At 41.0% G+C, this 22,921-nt stretch overlaps 2 protein-coding genes across 2 annotated transcripts in view; one reads left to right on the plus strand and one right to left on the minus strand.

The window, feature by feature from the left end:
* Positions 1 to 337, minus strand: part of TRAK2 (trafficking kinesin protein 2) — a 62,279-nt gene extending 61,942 nt beyond the window's left edge. The window contains exon 1 of the mRNA XM_008070789.1: positions 286 to 337. The gene's annotated coding sequence lies outside the window, so the exon portion shown is untranslated. The remainder of the gene's footprint in view (positions 1 to 285) is intronic.
* A 2,548-nt stretch (positions 338 to 2,885) lies between these two features.
* Positions 2,886 to 21,680, plus strand: STRADB (STE20-related kinase adaptor beta). The gene is made up of 11 exons (XM_008070791.1): positions 2,886 to 2,989; positions 5,444 to 5,524; positions 11,366 to 11,465; positions 14,459 to 14,580; positions 15,836 to 15,944; positions 17,386 to 17,509; positions 18,695 to 18,866; positions 19,166 to 19,270; positions 19,402 to 19,646; positions 20,336 to 20,378; positions 20,846 to 21,680. The coding sequence occupies exons 1-11, from the start codon at positions 2,978 to 2,980 to the stop codon at positions 20,987 to 20,989; spliced, it is 1,257 nt and encodes a 418-aa protein (XP_008068982.1). The 5' UTR covers positions 2,886 to 2,977; the 3' UTR covers positions 20,990 to 21,680.
* The last annotated feature ends 1,241 nt before the right edge of the window (positions 21,681 to 22,921 follow it).

Raw genomic sequence — 22,921 nt, forward strand, 5'->3', positions numbered from 1 at the left:
CGGGGCCGGGATTCCCGGGCTTCGGCCCCGCGCCTCCGGGAGCTTGGAGAGAGTGGCCGATCGCAGTCGCCACGAGGGTAATGAAGGGAGGCGGGCCACCGGGAGACAAGAGGGGCCGGGGTGGGGGGACGCGAGGGGTGCTGCTCGGTCCGCGCACGGCCCGGGACCCCTCGAGCCCGTGGAGCCCGGGCAGGAGTACCGGGAGCTCAAGCTCGGCGGGGCCCCAGGTGGCGCCTGCCGCGGTGGCCACGCCAGGTGCCTTCCTTCCCCGCGGCGCTAGCTCACCTTTGGCCCCGCTCGCCTGCCTGGCGTGTTTTCCACTGAAGATCCCCGCGGGTCCCGCTGCAGCTGCCACTGTCTGCGAGTTCGCTGCCAAGTGGCCCCCAAGCAGGACCAGGAGGGAGCCTTTTACAAACAGGACGAAATGCTCAAGCGTCTTCCCGTCCTCGGTCTTGAAGTTGAACGTTGTGTTTTCCCTTCCTGGGTTTGTTGTGTCAAGTAGCCTTTTTCCTGATCAGGGTTTGTGACCCTGCGCCCACCTCGCACAGTAGGCACTCAGGAAATATTTGCTGGGAAGCCTGAGTCACCGTACTTTGGAAAAGTCTACCGAGCTGTGCGTCGCTGTGATCTTTGTTAAGATTTTATGGGTTCCCAAGATCGTTTTGGAAATTAGTCATTTTGTAAAGCTCAACAAAGAGAGTTAAATTGGGTTGTTTTTACATGCCCTGGAACAGTGGCCTCTGTTGTGTGCCGAAATTGACTCAAGACTTGTGTTCTGTAACTAGATGGTGCCCTTTGGTTTCTACAGAAAGTGTTAATTTTTCAGATTAAAGCCTTTGGATGAAACATTCTATTATGGAACAAATCCAGATGATTTGTAAAGCTTTTAATTAGCTTTTTAGATACAAGTGCAAGGGACTATACTGATGTACTTAATCATACATTTAGCAGTATTATTTTCTAAAGAAAGGACTTTTATTCATATCTAGTGAAAGAGCATGCAGGAGAGAATTGACAGCAAGTCTCCCACCCACAACCCCACGCTGGCTGCAGCTGCTGCCTTGACCTCAAACTGTCTTGTAAAATCATCTCTTAATAGTCCGGTGTATCTAAGTAAAAAAATCTCTGGGATTAAACCATAGGAACTAACAATTAATACTAACAATTCTCATAAACTGTATCAGCTTTTTTCTGAGTTCTTCTGATAAATAGATAATGCAATGTAGTTTCAAACTGTTTTGTTATGACAAAAAAGTCAGTAACAACTTGCTGATGTTAAGAGAAAAAACAGGATACAAAACCATGATAACCAGAAAATTCAGTTAATCATGACCTCCATAACCTTGCTGCTTGTAGGAAAGTCAGCTACAAGTGGTCAGGGAGGGTCCCCAGCTCCCAACCCAGTGTCTGGCCCATGATCGCCAATCATTAAACACTTGCAGAATGAAGTGTGCTGAATTTCTTTGTGGGTGTAGTTTCTTCACTCACTTGGATATCTCCTTAGAATAGATTACCAGTGAGAATTGTATTGGGTCAAGAGGTATGAATATTTTCATGGTTATGGAAACATTGACAACTTGCTTTCCAAATGAAACTTACCATTTTGCACTGCCAGCAGTGTATTTAAGCATCCTGCAAGCTTTCAAACTGATACAAGGTTTGCTAGTTATGAGGACTTTCAGACATGGGTGGATTGATCTCAGTCACCCTAGAAGGCAGACCAGGCAGGCATTGCCTCTCCCCTTTTTCAGCAAAGCGGACTGCTGTTCCTGAAGTTACGGTGACAAATGACAAGTGACAGAATAATCCTAACCTTTCAGCTTCTTCCTTCCATTCTCTACCTTTGGTTTGTAGTGAACATCCTAAATAAATTCACTTTTTTCCTTAGCAATCAAATTGGATATTGCTGTATGATATTTATGGCTTACAAAATCTTCCTTTTCTCATTTTGCTAAAATATTTGTAGATGGCTTGATCACATTCGGGGACTTCATTAAAATGAAAGAATGAAGCACAACTTAGATGAAAGAGAGAATATTGGTTAGGTGTAAGGGAATAGCCTGCACTGGCAAGCTTAGTGCAGTGCCAGTTCTGTCGTAAAGGCCTGGAAATCATTGATGGTGCTATTGTAGCTGAAGAACTTACTACTTAAAACCTCTGACTCTGTTACAGAATCTTCTCATACGACTGAGATTAATACTCTGTTAGTAAAAGTGGACAAGAATTATTTGCATTAGAATCTGCATATCTTTGATATCTGTCAACAGATTTAAAGAATAGAATTGAGAGATAAGAATCATAAAACTAACCTACAAAAAATGTTATTTTCATATCAAAAGTAAAAAAAAATCTTTTTTCTAAGATATGGAAACAAAAAAATATTAATTTCTAGTCTATCCTGATTCTTTCTATATTTGTGGTCAGGGAGCCCAGATGACGTAGTAGCTAGTTAATCCAAAAGAAAGCTTTTGAAATTTTCAGAGTTTACTTATAAGTGGAACCATTGAAAATTCTTGGGTTTTATTTATAAGTGACACCATTTATACCAAAAGTGGATCCAAATTTGACTTTCTATATTGCTTTCACATTTGCTTGGGGTTCTTTTAAAAACCAGCACAGAAAAGATAGGGAAGGAGAGAGAGAAGTATAATGAGTCCTTGGGAATAGTAAGACCCTCCCTTCATTTTTACTCTGCTTTTCTGTTGTGATGGTAGATTCCAAATAGTGGTCAGTAAAAATAAATACTCTTCAAAGACACTTTTCAGGAATGTCTCTAGTGCTTGTGTAAGGAATAGTTTTCTTAAATATCGGGTGGGTTTATGGCAAGTAGTTCTTCAATGAACTTTTATGTGTTTCTAAATTATCTTGCTTTTGTTTTTTTATAGTAGAGTATTTCTGCGTTTTGAAAGGAAGATAAACAAAAATCTTCTTTGGAATAGATGGATTTTTGTCACTTTCTGTGAACTAAAGCGATTCAATGTCTCTTTTGGTAAGTTTCTGTCAACATTAGATTTCCTGCCATGAGAAAATCAGAGCCACGACAGAAGGCATGTTCTGGTGGCATATTCTTATACTCTGAGATGTTGTTTTGACCTGAATGACTTCTGGACTTGAGAAGTGAATTAAATTCTCATTGAGTTTTTGTTTCTTTCAAAAACAGCTTCCCCTGCACTTCAAAGAATATCCTCATAACTCTAATCCTTTGTCCCATACCTGCTTTTTCTCATAAATATGTTGTACTTAGATATGCCACTCCCACTTATTTAACTATGCCTTCTTTAAATCCTTAAAAAATTCCTTTTATAAATGTCCTTCTTCTGACTTAAGGCAAGCAAAATCATCTTAAAAATAAGTCCTTTGATTTAACAATTAGACAAAAATCATTTGACTCAGTGTGTAATAGGAGATATAGATGCTAGCTGGTTTTCTCTTTATATTAAATCCATGGTATCGACTTTAGATTAATAAAGTGGCTTGAGGGCTTTCATTCTGTCTTGTATACAGTATAATATTTGGGTAGATAATTTGTGTATTAAGACAGGGATCTTTTAAAACGTGGCAGGTTTGTTTGTGTGATGATTTGTAGTTTACAAATACTTTCATATATTTCTTTCATTCTTTAACATTAGGGGAGATTGACAGGGCAGGTTGTATCATCGTGTTGTATCCTCGTATTGACTTTGCCCAAGACTGCAAAGAATTGGAGCCCGTCTCAGGCTCCTGTCTGCCAATCTACCCCATCAGTTGCTACGAGGGATAAGGCTAAGTGGCAGAACTATGAACCTAGAAGACTGTATAGGGAGTTTTATGGAAAAACTTTGTAAAAAAGCTTTACCACTTGAAAGGGGAGCTTTATATATCTAGACAATGCATTCGGGTGAATTTCTCATTCTCTAAAGCAGGAATCAGCAAACTTTCTCTGTAAAGGCCAGATAGTATGTGCAATGTTGCCTATCAGGGAAGCTCATTAGAAACTCAGACTCAAGACTTTTCTTGGGGATTTGTTACGTCTACTAGCAGCTAACAAAATTCTAGTCTTCCAGGAAAAAAAAAAAACAGTTGTTCAGTGTAAACTACATTATTTGCAGTCGAGGCACAGAGAGCCATTCTTGTCAGAGAATGATGAAAACCCTCCCCAAATCCAAGTTCTCAGATAGCAGCCAGGGATCAACCTTATAAACAGGCCTTTTCTAAGGATAGCAGTTTTAGGACTGCTATGTTAATTCTTTTTTTTTGCACAATGGTATTAATAATTGTAAAAATTCAGAGTAAATGTTGCAAAAATATATACATTTCAAACAATATATAAATGACCTAACCGGTGATTGTTTTCAATATGAACAACAGTAATAAATATCTTCAGAAACTCTATGAAAGATGTTATTCACCCTAAAAACCAATAAACACTTTGTAAAGGAATTGGTTATATAACTATCTTGACCGAGTTACTTCTGTTCTCCAGGGTGAGTTTTACTTAAAACAGCAGGAATATATACCAAATGACTGCTATAGATTGATAAAGCATACAGACTGTAGGAAGTCAACCTAAAATAATCAGTAATATAGGCTAACTGGGAAAATTATTAGTGAGAAATTCTGGCATATTTTAAAAGAAAGAAAATTTGATTATTTTCAAGTAACTCATTATAGAGTGTTAAGTAGACATGGATAGATATATTAAGAGATTCTTTTGATATTGTGCTTAATGTCCATATAAAAATGAATGTTCGTGAGATGGTTGAAACTTATTATCAAAGTGTTTATACAATGTATTTATACTTTTCTTTTGACATACCCTTTCTTCCTAGCAGCGTAAGATCAGCTTCACCCCACTAATTGACAATGTGATAAATCACATGTGGGTGTTGTGCTGCTTTACTGGCAGTGATAGTAGAACCATGAGTTAATTGATATTAAGGAAAATGTAAATTGTGATGATCAAAGTGAGTCTATTTTAATTTGCTTTTAGTTGGAATTTTGTTGAAAATACACTCAATATATGGTTTGTTTGTGGTTAAACATGGTTCCTACACTTAAGAAAAATACCTGAGCATCAAAATAAAAATTGTCATAATGAATATAGCGGAATAATCTTTAGCTAAATATTCAGAAAAAGCCTCAAAGGTGGTGAAAATGTTAAAGATTAACACCAACAGTTAAAATGAGTTGATATGAAGACCTCAATAATAAGAGAGGGCACGGATCAGCGGTAGCACCAACGGAATTCTGACTGATGCAAAGCGTGTCTTCTGCATGCCCAGCACCTGCTCCCTTCTCTCCCACACTGAGTGCTACCGTGGGACGGATCCTGGCTTTAATCCCAGGTCCTGCATGCTGCCCTGCTTTCTGCCCCCACTCCAGTCATGGAGTTTTGTGTCTACACACCACCTCTGTTTGCCCTGTGACTCAGTTTTCACTTACTTAATGCATTTCTAACTTCTAGGATTGTTTTTGCACTTCAAGAACACAAGTTGAATCCCTCAGACCTGAAGCACAGTCTGACACCAGTGTCCACCAGTACTTGGTAAGAAGATGATCACTCTCGGCTCTCCAGATGTCTTTTTCTTTAGTGTTTTCTTATGCTTATTTTTCCTCCTGCTACTCTCCAAGAGTCTCTAATTGGCCTATTCTCCTCTTCCTAAGCCATCTCTCCCTATTGGTTGCACCTATTCCTATGGTCTTAGTTGCTCAGGTTTCAGGCTGTCTGAAGCAACTTCAGGTTTCCTGAAGGGACCCTGGCATTAGCAGAACTGATGCTTCTCACATTTTTACCTTTAAGCCAGACCTTTTCTTGGACTCCAGAAGTGTCTATAGAATATCTCTGATAGGATTGTTCAAAGGTATCTCTCCTCAGTTTGAGTAAAACCTTAATCTTCTCTCAAACCTCACCAACCCATTGCATTTCCTGCTTCAGCCTATGAAGGCCCATCTAAGATGTCATCCTCACTGGAAACTTTGGAGCTATCCTCATGCTGCCTTTGTCCCCATATTCATTATACACCAGGTTTTGTGAATCTGCCCCTCAAGTGCCCTGGAGCCCATCCTCTGTGTCCCACGAGCACAGCTGCCACTCTTGTCTCACATCCCTCAACTGGCCTGCTGCAGGTGGACTTGTGGCTCCTGGTCTCCTGGACACACAGCTTCCTCTCACCACTCACATCAGCATTCAGTACCACTGCCAACACAGGCTGTGTGGGTCACTCCAGTTTTAAAACTGCCACTGGCTTCCTAAGTCTGTGGGATAAAGTCTGAACTTCCTAGCATGATACAGAGGCTCTTCATGGCATAGAATATGTCTAAGTTTTGAGTTTCATTTCTTGTTACTGAGTCTGAACACATGCTCTTCTCTCTGCTTGAAATACCCTTCTTTCTTTTCTCCCTCTGAAATTCTTCCTCATCTGTGAAGCCTTTCCGCTCGTGCCTTTTAGCCTGTTGTGCTCCCTTATGACCTGGAATAAAATGGTTTTACTGTACTGACTCATGGTGACTGACGTGTATGTCTCCCTGACTGTAACCTGACTCCCTATGACAGTAGGCACCCTGTCTTGCTTCATCTCCCCTGGGCATGCCTGCTATATTAAATAATATTTAAAGGAACGTGCTTGGTATTTCTCTGGCATCTTTTTCTCCCCTTAATCTTTACTGTATACTGCAGTTTTTTCCTACGTAACAGAACTGCCTTGCAGATTCCTTATTTGCTACAAAATAAGGTAATTGCAGTTAATCCTTTTTATAATTTAACCCAGTCTTGTCTTCTGCTGTCTTATTTTTGTCATGCAGCTTCTTGTTATTTGCTAATACTCTGAAGACTTTTGTTACCTGCTCATTTATATAAGGTTGTAGTATCCAGCCTGAGTTTTAATTCAGGTAATGACCTTCAGGTTGAGGTAGTGAGATGGACAGTAAAGTGACTGTTGTCTCCATGCTAGAGAGAGAGAGAGAGAGAGAGAGAGAGAGAGGCCTAGAATTCAGGAAACTTCCACAGGTGTCTCTTAAATCCTCCAAGCCTCTAGGTTGGAGCCATTTTTTATTTTAAACAGCTAAATCTTGCATCTCTCCCTGTTAGTGGAGTTAGACTAAAATCTTGAGCGGGAAAAGTAAAGCATCATCTTTCTGGAGTCTCTTGAGGAGAAACACTTTGGAGAAGTCGTGTAATGAAAACTGACACCAGCTGGAAACTGGTGCCTGATAACTAGAAAAACCTTTCTGGGCTCTCCCAGAGTCTTGCTTAAAAGCGCCATCCATTGCCTTTGGTTTGGGCACCTTTAGCTCTCCGTGGGCCTGAGCTCTGTAGACAGGATTGCATTTTATGTTAAAACACTAGGTTTGAAGGACAGTCTGGTTTTCCAAGAGACTTGTGTCTCCTATAACTTTGGAATCCCCTCTATCTGTAGAAAACCCATTTTCTCTCATTAACTTTTGCAAATGAAAGGCTATGATGGTTTGAATTGAGATGTTGCTTTTAAAAGTAATGCAGCTTTAGCATTGCAATGATTCATGAAAGGCCACCTCATCCAGTTTCCAGCCCATGAAGGGAGTATTCTCTGCAATATCTCTGAGATTTAACTGTAGAAATTTAAGTAAAAGTGTTTCATCAATACCTGGGTACACACCCGTAATCCCAGCTGCTCGGGAGGCTTAGGCAGAAGGATCACCTGAGCCCAGGAGGTCGAGGCTGTGATGAGCTGTGATCGTGCCACTGCGCTCCAACCTGGGCGACAGAGTGAGACCCTGACTCAAAATAAAAAATAATAATGATAAAAAATAAATGGGCCAGGCGCGATGGCTCAGCCTGTAATCCTAGCACTTTGGGAGGCTGAGGCAAGAGGATTGCCTGAGCCCAGGGGTTTGACACCAGCCTAGGCAATTTGGGGAGACCTCGTCTCTACAGTAAATCACAAAAACTAGCTGGGCATGGTGGTGTGCATCTGTAGTTCCAGCTACTTGGAAGGTTGAGTTGGAAGAATTGCCTGAGCCCAGCAGGTCGAGGCTGCGGTCTCTACAATAAATCACAAAAACTAGCTGGGTATGGTGGCGCACATCTGTAGTTCCAGCTACTTGGAAGGCTGAAATGGAAGGATTACCTGAACCCAGCAGGTCGAGGCTGCAAGTGGCTGAGAGCATGCCACTGCACTCCAGCCTGGGCGACAAGAGTGAGACTCCCACTCGTAAATAAATAAATAGATAGATAGATAGATAAGCATGCTCCATCCTAGAAAGTAATGATCCAGAAAGCTTGGTTTTACCACAAGTAAAAATCTGGCGGGATCTCTCTGAAAACACCTCAGAGTGCTGCTCACTGACCTGGTTATTGAATCATGCTGTGGAGTGTTTTCCCAGCCTCTCAGGAGCTGGATTCAGTCAGCAGACCTAGAGTGGATCCATGCTTCAGCATCAAATCCACATCAAGCAAGCACATTAGGCTGACTTATAGCCCATTCTGCCAGTGTCAGGGGAACTAATGCCCTTCCGCTGCATCATCAACTGCTCTCTCCTTAGATCAAGTTCCATGGGAAACAAGATTTTAAGTAGAAGCAGGTTAGCCAGGTACAGTGGCTCACGCCTGTAATACCAGTGCTTTCAGAGGCTAAGACAGGAGGATCCCTTGAGGCCAGGAGTTTGAGGCCAGCCTGGGCAACATAGTGAGACACCTGTCTCTACAAAAATAAAAAAAATTAGCCAGGAGTGGTGGCACACCCCTGTAATCCCAGCTACTTGGGAGGCTGAGGCGGAAGGATTGCTTGAGCCCAGGTATTTAAGGCTACACTGAGCTGTGATTGCACCACTAAACACTGGCTTGGGCAACAGAGCAAGACCCTGTTCTAAAAAAAAAAAAAAAAATAGAAACAGTTTAATTTATAATGGAAAACTGATGTCAGCTGTAAAAGTACTTAAAATTCATACTGCAGTACTTTATTTTGCTGTAAGAAGACATTTGTGGGCATCAAGTCTCTTTCTAGCTTTCTGTTTGCTAACTATTCACTTCCAGTTCTTGGCTGGACCTCCTTGGGCCTCAGGTACTGTCCATAGGAGCCATCTGGCCTCATGGCACCAGTTCCTGCAAATTCACCAGAACTGAAATCTGCATTTTGTAGCTTCTCTCTGTTCTCAGCTCTATTCTCCAAACAGAATTGTATTTACCTTTCTACATTTGTCTTTTATTTACACAAAAATGGCAACTATATAGTCTTAATATTTTCCTTTCCAGATCAAGCATTTTCAGTTCCTTCAGTGTTGCCAGAAGCTTTGCCAGCCTGGCTGGCCTCTCCATTTTGCAGTATCCCTCTTAGGTGGTGGTGTCTTGATTTTCCGTGGTGTGCCAGATACTGACTCATCGTTTCAGAATACCATGAGCTGCCTGTCTTCTCCGGCTGCTTACTTGGCTTCTGTAAATGCAACTCGATATTGTGCTTTGACTTAACCCTTCCTGTCCATACTGTTGACTGAAGCATCAAGGTCATAAACCTGGTATCCTCAATTTTGTATTTAGGTCACTGATTGTTTTTAACTTAAGTGTGAGATTTTGCATTTATCCCTGTAAAACTGCACTGACCCAGGCCCCTTCTTAGTTGCTCAAGATGATGTGAGTCCTGCTGTGTTCTTTGAGGGATAAGCTGTGCCTAGCAATGCATAGTCCATAACAGTTTTTTAAAAGCAGGCCTCCTGCATTTTCAGGACGTATTAAGTTTAATAGAACAAGGACAAGAATGCTGCCAGAATTTGTGCTTTCTAATTCTCTAACCAGATATCAAGTGACAAGGAGAAATGAGGTTGGTTTGGGTGCCTTACCTTAACAAGCCTGTGTTGCCTTCCTGTGATCGCCATGTCGCTTTCTCAAGTGCCCACAGTTCATCTGCCTGATAATCAGATCCCAGGCTTCATTGGGCAGCAGCATCAAGCTTGTCCCTTTGTTATCGTCTCCCTGTTCGAAAATTGGGTCAGTGTTTGACTGTTTCCTTTCTGGTTTCTCATCTGAATTCTGCCACATTTGTACACTTCATAACCTCAATGCAATTTTCCTAACCTGGAAATTTGAACATGTTTAAAACAACCTGTTTGGAGTTTTGAATACTTAACAACATCATCGTCTCCTCTGGTTTAAAGCAGACTCTTTCCCTAATGGAATAGATAGAAGATAGGGGCTGTTGAGCTCTGACTTCAGCCCATCACCTGGTATGTGATGCTCTTTTCAGAGTAAACTGTCAGCCTAAGCCATTATGGCTGAAGCCTTCCTGATAGGCATACAGGCCAGTATCACTTTGAAATTTTAAAAAAATTGTGATATGCTCTTTCTGTCTCTTATGTGGGTTCTTTATCTGAGTTTATCTGAAGACTACCCGTTCTAAATAAATTAAATTGATTTCCTTGGATTCTCATCTCATTGGGATTATCTCCAATTGTGTGGTAGAATTTCTTTACATTCTTCTTGTTCCTCTTGAACAATATTCACCTCTATTCATCTGTAGCCATGGCTTATAATTATTTTCCTTCGCTCTCTTAAAAGGTTAGGGAATATAGAATCCTTCTGTCACTCTTTCCAACTCCATCTCTTTCTTCTGATTAAAAAGATCAAGCACGTGGTAATGACACACCCCCCCCACCTTGGAGGCTTAAGGCGATTCCTGCTACCTGCTGGTGCTTATAAAGGCTCTTGAGTGTCCTAGAGTGTTAGCTTCTTTGGGGAGACTGGAAGCTGGGGGTGTGGGCCTCCTCCTTCTCAGGCATGCATGCTATCTCATTGCCGCCATATTTGGGTACAAGCCCGAGACCCCCTCCACACACCCCACGAGACTCACATCGTTCTCTCAGGAGCTCTGTTGTACCCTGTCCTCCCACCTCCTCAGGTTTCCTTCTCTTTCTGACCTCCCTTCTGATTCATTTCATCTTGTAAAACACCTTCATCAATAGTTTTAGTGGGCTGCAGTATGGAAACTGTTCCGACTGTTAACACTTCCAGGAGCAGAGTGTGGGCCTCGAATGGGATGTAGGTGTAGCTGCAGCCATCTGAGGCAAGAGCATAAGCGTGAGTCCCGTGTGGGCCCCTGCAGCCTTCCCATGATGCTCTTCCCAGATGCCCCAAAGAGTTAACAGCCCTTCTTAGTGTCTCCTAAGTGTGTTTCTGGATGATGTTGGAAGGCGTTCTTACCATCTATAAGCCAGCTTTTCCTCCCTCTCCCCCTTTATAAGCTGATGGCTTTCTAGTAACATCAATAAGCAGTGGGTAAATTCCTTTTGGATCTGAAAGCAGTCTCATAAGCCCCCTGCAGTGCCTTCCTAGAGAACACCTATGTGTTGGAAACTACTCAGCATTTTATGTTGGAGGAGTTTTATCCCTGTTTTGTTTTCATCTTTTAAAAAAATGCAGGTGGATGAGCCCACTTATTCCTGGTCACCTCCATCCACCAGAGCCAATGAAGTGATATGTTCCACCTCCGTCTCTCACTATGAGCTCCAAGTGGAAATAGGTAATAATCCTGGATTTCACACAATTGACCCTTCATTGCTAGAAATGATGTTGATGACAAAAATATTATTGTGCAGGCAAACCTTTTTTGTAGTCACCTACAGCATAAAACTTGACACTCATTGTGTCAGTCAAATGGATTCAATTCATTTTATGTCTATCTTAAAATAATATTGACCCAGATTTTTTTCAAGATTATTGTCTATAATTTTCCACAAGTACATTTAGAGGAGAAAGACATTAATCTAAATGTAAATCTTTTCATTCACAGTCCTTTAACTAAACTGTTTTTTAATTTAAAAATTTACCTAAGCTGGGCACAGTAGCTCACACCTGTAATTCCAGCCGAGGGGATTATTTTGGGAGGCAAAGGTGGGAGGATTACTTGAGCCCAGGAGTTTGAGACCGGCCTGGGCAACATAGCAAAACCTTGTTTCTACAGAAAAATTTTAAAATTAGCCAGGCATGGTGGCATATACCTGTAGTCCTAGCTACTTGGGAGGCTGAGAAAGAGGGATCATCAACCCGGGAGGTCGAGGCTATGGTGAGCCATGATTGTGTCACTACACTCTAGTCTGGGTGACAGAGTGAGACCCTGACTCAAAAACCAAAAAAAGACCCTGAATTCCCATTTGTAATAGAAACCTTTTAAGTGTGGAACAGGATGGGTGATTGTTTATAGCTTTCTATATGTGAACCATTCACTTTGCATATTCAGAGACCTCTCATAAACACTACAAACCAGTGACTATATTAGGGCTAGGGATACAAAGCAACACAGAACATGTGAGGGGTTCATGGCATCTTTGGGAAGATGAACACACAAGGTAGCTTTGTTGTGTTCACTAGAGGGGTGCAGCAGTAGAGGTGTGTGCCAGGTATTATGGGAGCAGAGAAGATGGAGCAGCCAGCCACCTCTAAGAGTCAAGAAAGATGGACAAGGGGCTGAACCCTGAAGAAGGAGGGAAAGCGTGCTAGATATTTTAGCCGTGGTTTTGTTGCAAACAACAGAAAACAACTCTGGCTAATTTCAGCAAAAAGAATTGTTGAGCAGTGTTGCTACCTCACTAGAACTGTTGGCTGGAGAAATAGGCTTGGAAGAAACCAAGAGAAGCCAAGTGGTGGGACCAGGACTGTAGGCCAGGAGCAGCCGTGTTGGGGCGCTGCCTGGTAGGGTGCTCCCACCACCACAGTGGAACCCGTGAGGTGAATTCTGGCCACCTCTGCTTCTGTCTGTTCCTCTTTCCATCCTCCAATTGGCCATGCTTTGGTCACATGCTAGAATCAAGGGGACTAAGGGACAGTAAGGATCTGACCTTTTGTAAAATAGCACATCATGGCAAATTTCTCCAAACTAGCAAGGAGGTTCTGACGGTGCCAGTCCTGAAAGGGTAAAACCTGTTGACATTGGGAAGAGGCTACAGGTGTGAACAGGGGTGAGTAGTGGGGTGAAACACTGTGAGGGGCTTCACAGAGGATAGTAAAAGTTCACCCTTTCCTGCCTTAACACTCAAAGGATTTACGGCAGAAGTTTGGAATTTGTTGCCTTTATGCTAGAGAGACATTGTGAAATAGAGATAATGGTAATAATAGCATCGAAAAGGCTCCATGCTGAACATTTGATAGGCATTTTTTTCCTCTGACCCTTGGCCACTCCCATTGTGCAGATGAGAATACTGAGGCTCTGAGCAGTCACAGAGCTCGTGATTTGAAACCAGGTGTTTCTGGCTCTGGGTCTAAGCTCTCAGCTGCTGTACTGTAGGACCCCCCTGTTAAAATGCCAAATTTAGACCAACTCTGGCAGTGGTCTGGAAGACATGACAGATCAGTGACGCACAACCCGAGAGATCATGCTCATTACCCTTTTAGAAAGCAGCAGTGACATCACAGCTCCTGGGTCCGAATTCCTGGGGCCTGGCATTTTGAAGCAGGCTCCTCAGCAGCTGTGCTGTGTGTCCCTGCTGAGAACGTACAGCATGCGGAGGCAGGCAGGGCACTGTGCATATCCACAGAGAGAGGACAGGACTTGAACTGAGGCAGTGATGCTGACACTGGGAAGGAGGAGATGAATTGAGATGACCTTCATTTCAAAGATAAAACTGACAGAATTTGGTGACTGTGGCGAGAGGGAGGGAACTAACATTCATTAGGTGCCTATGAATAGGTGCCACCCTAGAGTAGGTGTTTCACATTTAAAAAACCACCAAGACCAAATGCTAGTGAATGCCAAGCAGCTGCAGCTCTCACACGTTGGCAGGATGCAAAATGGTTCAGACACTTTGGAAAACAAGTTGGCAACTTCTAAGGTTACACTTGCATTCACCACATGACCCAGCAATCCCACTCTCACGTATTTGCCAAAGAGAAATGAAGATAAATGTCTGCTTAAAAGCAGTTTACTTACCATTATCAAGAACTGAAAGTAACCCAAATATCCATCAGCCTTATGAATACGTCAATGAGTTGTAGTACAGTGTATCCATACGACAGTTCATTACTGGGCAACAGAAAGGAACTCTACTCCTGAGATGAAGTGGTGAATCTCAGAGGCAGGTGCTGAGGGAAGGAAGCCAGATACGAAAGACTCTCTTCTTGATACTATTTAGATGACAGAAATCAGATCAGTGGTTGCCAGGGCCCAGGAGTGGGCAGGTAATTGCTGAATGGCACTCCATTGTTGTATTATATCGCAATTTGTTTACTAAGGCACAGTCTTAATTACTGTAATAGTGTATGGTGTCCCATTGCTATCATTTGCTTCTCTGTCTTGAGCTCCTTTTCATATGTTATTCTCATGTTTTATTTTGTGGATTTCCAATTTAATCTTCAGCCTATTTTTTAAGAATTGCTTGATAAGTATTGGTAATGCTTTCAGTCAGTAGCTTGCCCTCTCGTTTTCTTAACAGTATTTTTTGAAGAAGTTTCCCATTTTGGTGCCAGCTGTTCACGCTTTCCTCCTTTGGTTTCTGACCTGAGTTTTATGTCTGATTATAGGGAGAGGATTTGACAACTTGACTTCTGTCCATCTTGCCCGTCATACTCCCACAGGAACACTGGTGACGATAAAGGTTACAAATCTGGAGAACTGCGATGAAGAACGGCTGAAAGCTTTGCAGGTAATAAGTTGAAGGTAGTGATGGATCTCTGTATCCGTGGCTCCACATCTGCAGGTTCAGCCAACTGTGCTTAGAAAATATTTTAGATGAATAATAAGTAATGATACAACAATAAACATAATAGAAATAAACAATATAGTAACACGACTAGTTACATAGCATTCACAGGGTACTAGGTATTGCAAGTCATCTAGAGAGGATTTAAAGTATCCAGGTGTGTGCAGGTTATATGCAAACACTGTGCCAGTTTATGTCATGGACTCGAGCATCCATTGTTTTGGTGTCCTTGGGGAATCCTGGAACTCATCTCCCACTGACACCGAGGGATGATTGTATTTAATGTAATGTCTATTTGAGGCGATTACATCGGTAAAGAATTTTCCCCACATGAATAGTTCTTCCTGTGAGGGAGAGGTGGGTTTCTTTCTTGTAATTAACTTACAGTTAATAGGATTGGAAAGAATACTTGGAAGCCAGACCCAGTATGTGAAAGAAAAAATATATTCACACTTTGTTAACTGTTCTTACTTCCTTCAAATGATTATCATGTTGCAAATACCAGTCTGGAGATTGACAACACCCTGGTCAGGTCAGTCCATGCACCAAGAATCACACAGGGAAATAGAAGCCAAGGCAAACAGTTTCCTTTTCATCAAGTTCAGCAAAATTAACTTCTGAATTGATTAATGTTGACTGCATTGCATTTTAGGTGTATTGTAATACCATTTTGATTGTCACTGATCATTTTTTATATCAAGGGGGGAAAGTTTTGTTTTGATATTGTTCTAATTTTTAAGATATTTATATATGCACATGTATATCACACAGAAAAAATTACTGGGAGCAACTATACCAAAATGTTAACAGTGATTCTTCCTGAGGTTGTGTTAGAAAGCATCGTGTTTTCACATTTTCAGATGTCTTTAAATGTTTCTGTAATAAGAACATCATATAATTACTATGATTATGACCTCTGGAGTTGGACTGTCTAAATTCACATTCCTTCCACTTTTTATTCGTGACATGCCTTTGGATAGGTTTGCCAACTTATTTCTAAGTGTCGTCTTCTGTAAAATGGGAATCATAATATCCCAGGCTTCATGGGGTGGTTGTGAGATTTAAACAGGTGAAAGCTCTAAGAACGGCACTTAAAATTAACAAGCTCTCTTGTGTATTAGCTGCATCCACTGCTGTTGTCATTGTGAGGAAAAAAAAGATTGTTTTTAAATGTCTTGGTCTTGTGTGTTCATCCTAGAAAGCAGTGATTCTATCCCACTTCTTCCGACATCCCAATATTACAACTCACTGGACAGTTTTCACTGTTGGCAGCTGGCTGTGGGTCATTTCTCCATTTATGGCCTATGGTAAGAAAACAAATTATAAATGAAACAACCTATCATTTTGCCTGGATGTGATCATTATAAAGATGAGGACGATCTTAGATTTATAATTTACAACTTTTAATGTATAAATCTAATGACTTATTCTAGATTTCATGAGATATTTCTCCATCTGGTACATATGAGTTGCAGTCTCCAGAAAAGGTAGAATGGGCATGATGACAGTGAACTGCACTGCTTCCCCAGGAATTCCACACTTCTGCACAAGCTGACTCCCTTCAGGGACCTTCTTCTCTCCCAGGAGGAACTACTGTTATCTTGCAGGAGGAGGTCGTTTTTCCATCTGAGCACCCTGTGCCTGTCCCTGTTACATGGCATTATAAACTTACTTCACGGTGTTGTAAACATCTGTGTGCACACATCTCCCTCCCTGGACTTGTGCTTCTTTTTTTTTTTTTTAGTTGGAGTCTCACTTTGTTGCTCAGGCTGGAGTGCAGTGGCACACTCATGGCCACCCCCGCATCGACCTGCTGGGCTCCAGCGATCCTTCTGCCTCAGCCTTCCAAGTAGCCGGAGCTATAGGCGCATGCTACCGCGCCTGGCTAATTTTTGGTTTATTGTAGAGACGCGGTCTCGCCAAGTTGCCCAGGCTGGTCTTGAACCCGCAGGCTCAGACAGTCCACTCGCCTCAGCCTCCCAAAGTGCTGAGATTACAGGCTGAGCCACCAAGCTCGGCCCTGAATTTGTGCTTCTTAAGGGCCAGGATCATTTATATATTTTTCATTTTGGGTCTTCAGGTGCTCACATGGTACCAGACAAAGTAGTGTTCAATACATGTGTTGAGTAAGTAAGTGAATTGACTCCGGTGCTTTGATTTTTAGGACAATTTTTATAAATTACTTCTGAATTTTAAAAAGGCTGGGCCTGATGGCTCATGCTTATAATCTCAGCACTTTGGGAGGCTGTGGCCAGAGGATTGCTTGAGCCCAGGAGTTCGAAACCAGCCTGGGTAACATAATGAGACCCTGTCTCTACAAAAAAATTAGCCAGGCATGGTGGTGTACATCTGTAGTCCCAGCTACTCAGGAGGCTGAGATGGAAAGCTTGCCAAGCCCAGGAGGTCAAGGCTACAGTGAGCTGTAATCATGCCACTGCACTCCAGCTTGAGTGACTGAGTGAGACCTCAACTCAAAAAAAATTATATACATACACACACACACACACGGATACACAGTTGTATTTTAATAATACTGAAAATTGTTCATTCTCTTTTCTGATCTCTAAAGTGTCAGAAGAAAAAAATCTTTAAAGATTCTTGATGGAAAATCACCTTTGCGTGGGGAAGTGGTTAGACTCCAAAAAGCAACAAATATGGGGGTGGCAAATGGTTGAAAAGAGTATGAAAGCACAGCTGGAAGCAGAATCACTTGCAGTGTTCATCTAAGATCTCAGGGGTTTCTTTCAGGTTCAGCAAGTCAACTCTTGAAGACCTACTTTCCTGAAGGAATGAGTGAAGCTTTAATTAGAAACATTCTCTTTGGAGCAGTGAGAGGTTTGAACTATCTGCACCAAAATGGCTGTATTCATAGGTATTTACTGAATTGTATTTTACAAAATGAGAAAATTGTAATGGAAAAAATCTTTTAGGGAGCTTTCAGGAGGAGCCATTGAGTGAGAGAAGAGGAGAGGGACAGGAAACTCGTGAGTGAACTGTGAGGCGGGAGGGGCTGTTGATGCAGTGGATCAAAAACATTCACACTGTGTCCTCTGTGTTAAGCACCATGCCTGGTGTAGGGTGGGATGCCCACCCTCACGGAGCTCAGAGTCTCTGTCTAACAAGGGATGTAAGAACCTGTGTGTTCCAGGACAAGCTGTAGGAAATGGGACCCAAGGTAGCTGGTTGGATTTTTTTTTTTTTTTTAGTAAATAAGGAGATTCTTTATGTGCTTTCAGCATATATTTATATCATGTACAAATTGTAATTTAGCGTTTCTTTGATCGCTTATATATTTTACAGCACCGTGAGATTATCACTTGTTACCAAACTCTAGATGCAAAAATCATGGACTGAATGACTAAAAATTAATTAATTAAGTCACGTTTAAATAAACTTACTTTCTCACTGTTTGTTTCAATCTCCTTAAAGCTCTTTTTCTTAGTATTTGTTGTTTCTCAGTGGAATCCTGGTTAATTGAGGATTTCCCACGCACTGTATTCTACTTAGTCGACGTTTTATTATATGTTACCAGACTTTTGGCCATCCTCCTTACTGTTGGTTTCCAAATTCAGTGTTTTGGATGAAAAAACAAGGTTCTTTGTAATCTAACAATTTTTAAAAATTATTATGTAAGACTTATCTTTGGAAATGATGCTATACCATGAGAAGCTTTTATTGGGTAGTATTGCATTTAACTTTAAATTATAACCTATGCTTCAAGTATTATTTGAGGTTTTTTTAGCTTCTCCTTAGGTGTTTTGCAACAGCGTTCTAAAATCGTGAAATTAGTAGTTTGATACTATTCCTTGTTTGAAAAAAACATCAGTTCCAAACATATAGCCTTCAGCTCTATTTTTCCTTGTTCCAGAGCTATGTTGAATAGCTGAACAAGGTCCTTGATTCCCTGAACCTTTCCCATGTGCTTAGCAGTGTATACTGCTGTCTAAAAGGGGGTGTTGCATTTCCAAGAGAACACATGGATTTGTTCTAACCAGATTTGTGTTCTTTCTTCCTTGGCTAGTTTCCTAGCACTTAGGATTGTTTCTTTTTGTTCTAGGAATATTAAAGCCAGCCATATCCTCATTTCTGGTGATGGCCTAGTGACCCTCTCTGGCCTGTCCCATCTGCATAGTTTGATTAAGCATGGACAGAGACAGAGAGCTGTGTACGATTTCCCACAGTTCAGCACATCTGTGCAGCCGTGGCTGAGCCCAGAACTACTGAGACAGGTCAGGTGTGACCGTGGCATTGGGTTGTCTGTGTCCCAAGTGTCTTCTGAGTCTGACTACAGGACAGTTGTGTACTTATATTTGGGATTGGTCAGTGACCTAATGCAAGACTTTTCTCTTTCTTGTCAAAATTATGTTAAGAATTTTGAATTATATACCATATATTAGGGGTATCTTGATTTCTTGCTTATTGGCTTTTTTCCATTATTGTTTACCATCCTTTATCAAGAGAGCTTATGTGTGTAACTTTTGGTTAAGTTGTTTGCACTAAAGGACCTCAAATTAATTGTGTTCTGCAGGATTTACATGGGTATAATGTGAAGTCGGATATTTACAGTGTTGGAATCACAGCTTGTGAATTAGCCAGTGGGCAGGTACCTTTCCAGGACATGCATAGGACGCAGGTCAGTGTTACTAAAATCCTTGAGCTGCTTACTTTTCTTATGAAATGCTGGGTAATTTCTGTTAAACATGTTTGCTGTAGAGTCTTCATATTTTCCTGTAATGGATTGAAGAGCATTTCTCTTTCTTTTAGATGCTGTTACAGAAACTAAAAGGTCCCCCTTATAGCCCATTGGATGTTGGTGTTTTCCCTCAGTCAGAATCCAGAATGAAAAACTCTCGATCAGGTGTAGACTCTGGGATTGGAGAAAGCGTCCTTGTCTCCAGTGGAGCTCACATAGTGAACAGTGACCGATTACACACGCCGTCCTCAAGGACCTACTCTCCTGCCTTCCTTAGCTTGGTACAGCTCTGCTTGCAACAAGATCCTGAGAAAAGGTAATACTGATCTCTTCCAAATAGCACAAGACATATATGTTTCAGATTTATAGATGCTTTGTGATATTAGCCTTCCTGTGATACTCAAATCCTTTTATAAATATTTTGATAAAAGAATTATAGTCAAATCTAGAAAATATCAATATGAAGAATAAGCAGAGGCAATAAACAGATGGGAAGGATGCTGGATTCAAAACCCAGGCTTGGCTGTGCCATTTCTAGCCAATTTATAAAAATCAGTGATTCTTTCTGGACGTTAATTACCATATTTATGTTAAGACATTTTAGTAACTTCCCAGCAGTATAAAAATATAAGGTACTGCCATTATACGAATATAAATTATTGTCATAGGTAACTATATATTAACTTTACTATGCTGGAACAAGGTATGCATCTCAGACGTATCTTTTTCAGCCCCTCAGCACCTGGCTTAGTTCCATGATGAATAGCATGTGTCTAGTAAATGTTGAGTATGGATGAATTAAAGGATGTGTCTAGAGTTCATTCTTCCCATTAGTCAAGGTTGGAGCTGAAATTGGGCTTCTTACATATATTCTTTTTCTTTATAATTTTTTAGCATTGAGTGTTATAGCTCTAAACCTAATTTCTAATCTATTTACACACCTAAAATCTATATTCTAATATAAGCTTCTTTTTTTTTTAATATAACTTTTTAAAACAATTTCAGGCCATCTGCAAGCAGTTTATTGTCCCATGTTTTCTTCAAACAGGTGAGCCGATCTCTCGTCTGTTGTCTAGACGTTTTTAAATACTATTAGAAAGTCGATTCATTTTGTTGGCTTGATAGGATACTATGGTTACCAAGATTCTTAATAACTTTCTTGTACAATAAAGTTAAAAACAAAGAAACTTTTTTGGTAGTTTAATTAAGACTAAGATATTTCCATTGTGCAAAACAAAACGAGTTAAAACCAAACTAGATTATTATCATATAATCAGTGTATATTTTGATTAATTTAGGGACTTTTTTTATGTTGGCTAGAAATGATGAAAGGGCCAAATAATTCTGATAAAAATTCATTTATTTGACTCTTCCTGTTTTCAGATGACCAGAATCAAAGGCATAAAACCCATTTTAAGCACATGTACTATGATTGCTTTACAAGTTATTTATTGCTGGCAACACTGGCATATTGAATGCATGTGCCAGCAACCTCACTCTGAGTTTCTTTGACAGTTGAAGGAAGAAAGCCAGGATTCGATACTTGCCCTGCTGCCTCCTGCTTACAATAGACCCTCAGTGTCCCAGCCACCTGTGTCACCGTGGACTGAGCTGGAATGTGACTTTCCTGATGACAAAGATGTAAACTGGGAATTCTAGGGCTGCCAAATCACTATGTCCGACATACTTGACACTTTCTCCTTGCTGCTTTTTCTTCTGTTTTGCTCGGTACAAGTACCAGAATTATACTTGAAATCACAGTGGGTGCACTGGAGAATTTTTTATTTAAAACCACTCTGTTCAAAGGGGCATGAGCTTATAGCCCCTCCAGTTAACTTGGAATGACTCAACTCCAGGGAAACCTCGGAATGACTCTTCTCGCTACAGTCAGTGTCATCTGTTCTTGAATTTTTTTCCCAAGCTGTGACTAACTCCACTCTTGATCTCTCAGTGTAATTTTTGAGCCAGTTAATTTTTTCGGGATTTTGCTGTTGTCTTGGGAATGAGCCCTCAGAAGATGGTGCTTCCAAGTACATCTTTGTCTTCCAGATCCTCTAGCCTTTTTGATAACTATTTTAAACCAACAGACTAGTTTATTCTGGCACCAAACCCTTTTTTTGGTAAAAGGGAAAATATTTATACTTTTCTTTTTTCTTCTGATACTTGTGGTAACATCAAACTGAGCCTCACTCACAGTAAATGATTCACTTGAAATACATAGAGAAGTTGAAATTTGGTTTTTCTTTTTTTGAAACAATGGAAGCTTATTAAAGTAACTTTTCTACCTATGTAAATTATATATTCTAAATTCATGCACCCCTGGGAGCACAATAAAGATTTATTGAATTGAGTTTATGCTTTTATTTATTTTTCTTGTGTGGACAAGGAAAGCTTGTATTTTGACAAAGCTTAAATACAGATTCTCATTTGTTTTGCCAAGCAAAGCCCTTTCTCAAACAGTTTGTTTCATTATTTATTTACATAAATAAGTAGTGATTTGGGTGCAACCTGGTATTTGATTCTATGAGGGCAGGAGGTATTATTGATTGGTCATTGCTTCTGTAGGGGATACAAAACTGAGGACATTGAGGTCTTAACTAATGGTATTTCCTAATTAGCAAGAGAGAGAATGCTATGTCTCAAAAAGAGGATGTCATTGGAGCTGTGTTGAATTAGGACCTACCTTAGTTGACTTTCTTCATCTGTACTATCTTATTTACATTATATTAAAAGTTATTTTAAAATGTTTGCTTAACACTAAAAGCCCAAAACAACTAATACGCAAATTAATAGGCACTGTTAAACATAATTCTTTTCATGTTTATTGGCTAGACCTGCTCAAGAATGAAGGTTTTGGGCTACGACATCAATTAAGCCACCAAGACCCACCAAGATGAAAGAAGTTAGAATGGGCAGTGGGGGAGGGAGAGGATGAGGACCAGTTGAGACCTGAGAGCAACTGCTGTGGTGGGGGCTGTAGTTCATCCCACTAACCTCCCCGTTCTGACTGGCCCCTCAGCAAGAGAGGCCCATAGAAACCTTAGAAGTTCTCCTAGTGCAAAAGGTGAACCATGAAACAGCCTACTGTGGGCATGTTAAGGTGCTCCAGAGAAACAGCCAATAGGATGTGTGTGTATATAATATGCATGTATTATATATGTAATATAGATTTATTATGAGGAGTTTGCTCACACATTTGTAGAGGCTGACAAGTCTGGAGGTCTGCTGGGGGAGTCAGTAAGCTGAGACCCAGGAGAGCTCATGGTATGGTTCCAGTTCAAAGTTAGGCTCAAACCCAGGGAGAGCTGAAGTTGAGCCAAAGGCAGGGAAAAGCCAATGTTTCTATTCATTAAATTAAGTTATTTTAGCTGGGTGCGGTGGCTCAGCCTGTACTCCCAGCACTTTGGGAGGCCAAGGTGAGGATTGCCTGAGCCCAGGGGTTCAAGACCATCCTGGGCAACTTGGTGAGACTTCGTCCCTACTATAAGTCAAAAAATAAGCCAGGCGTGTAGCACATGCCTGTAGTTCCAGCTACTTGGAAGGCTGAAGTGGAAGGATCACCTAAGCCCAGCAGGTGGAGGTTGTGGTGGC

The sequence above is a fragment of the Carlito syrichta genome, unplaced genomic scaffold, assembly GCF_000164805.1.
Source record: "Carlito syrichta isolate Samal-C Ts95f unplaced genomic scaffold, Tarsius_syrichta-2.0.1 Scaffold314013, whole genome shotgun sequence".
NCBI classification, from domain to species: domain Eukaryota; kingdom Metazoa; phylum Chordata; class Mammalia; order Primates; family Tarsiidae; genus Carlito; species Carlito syrichta.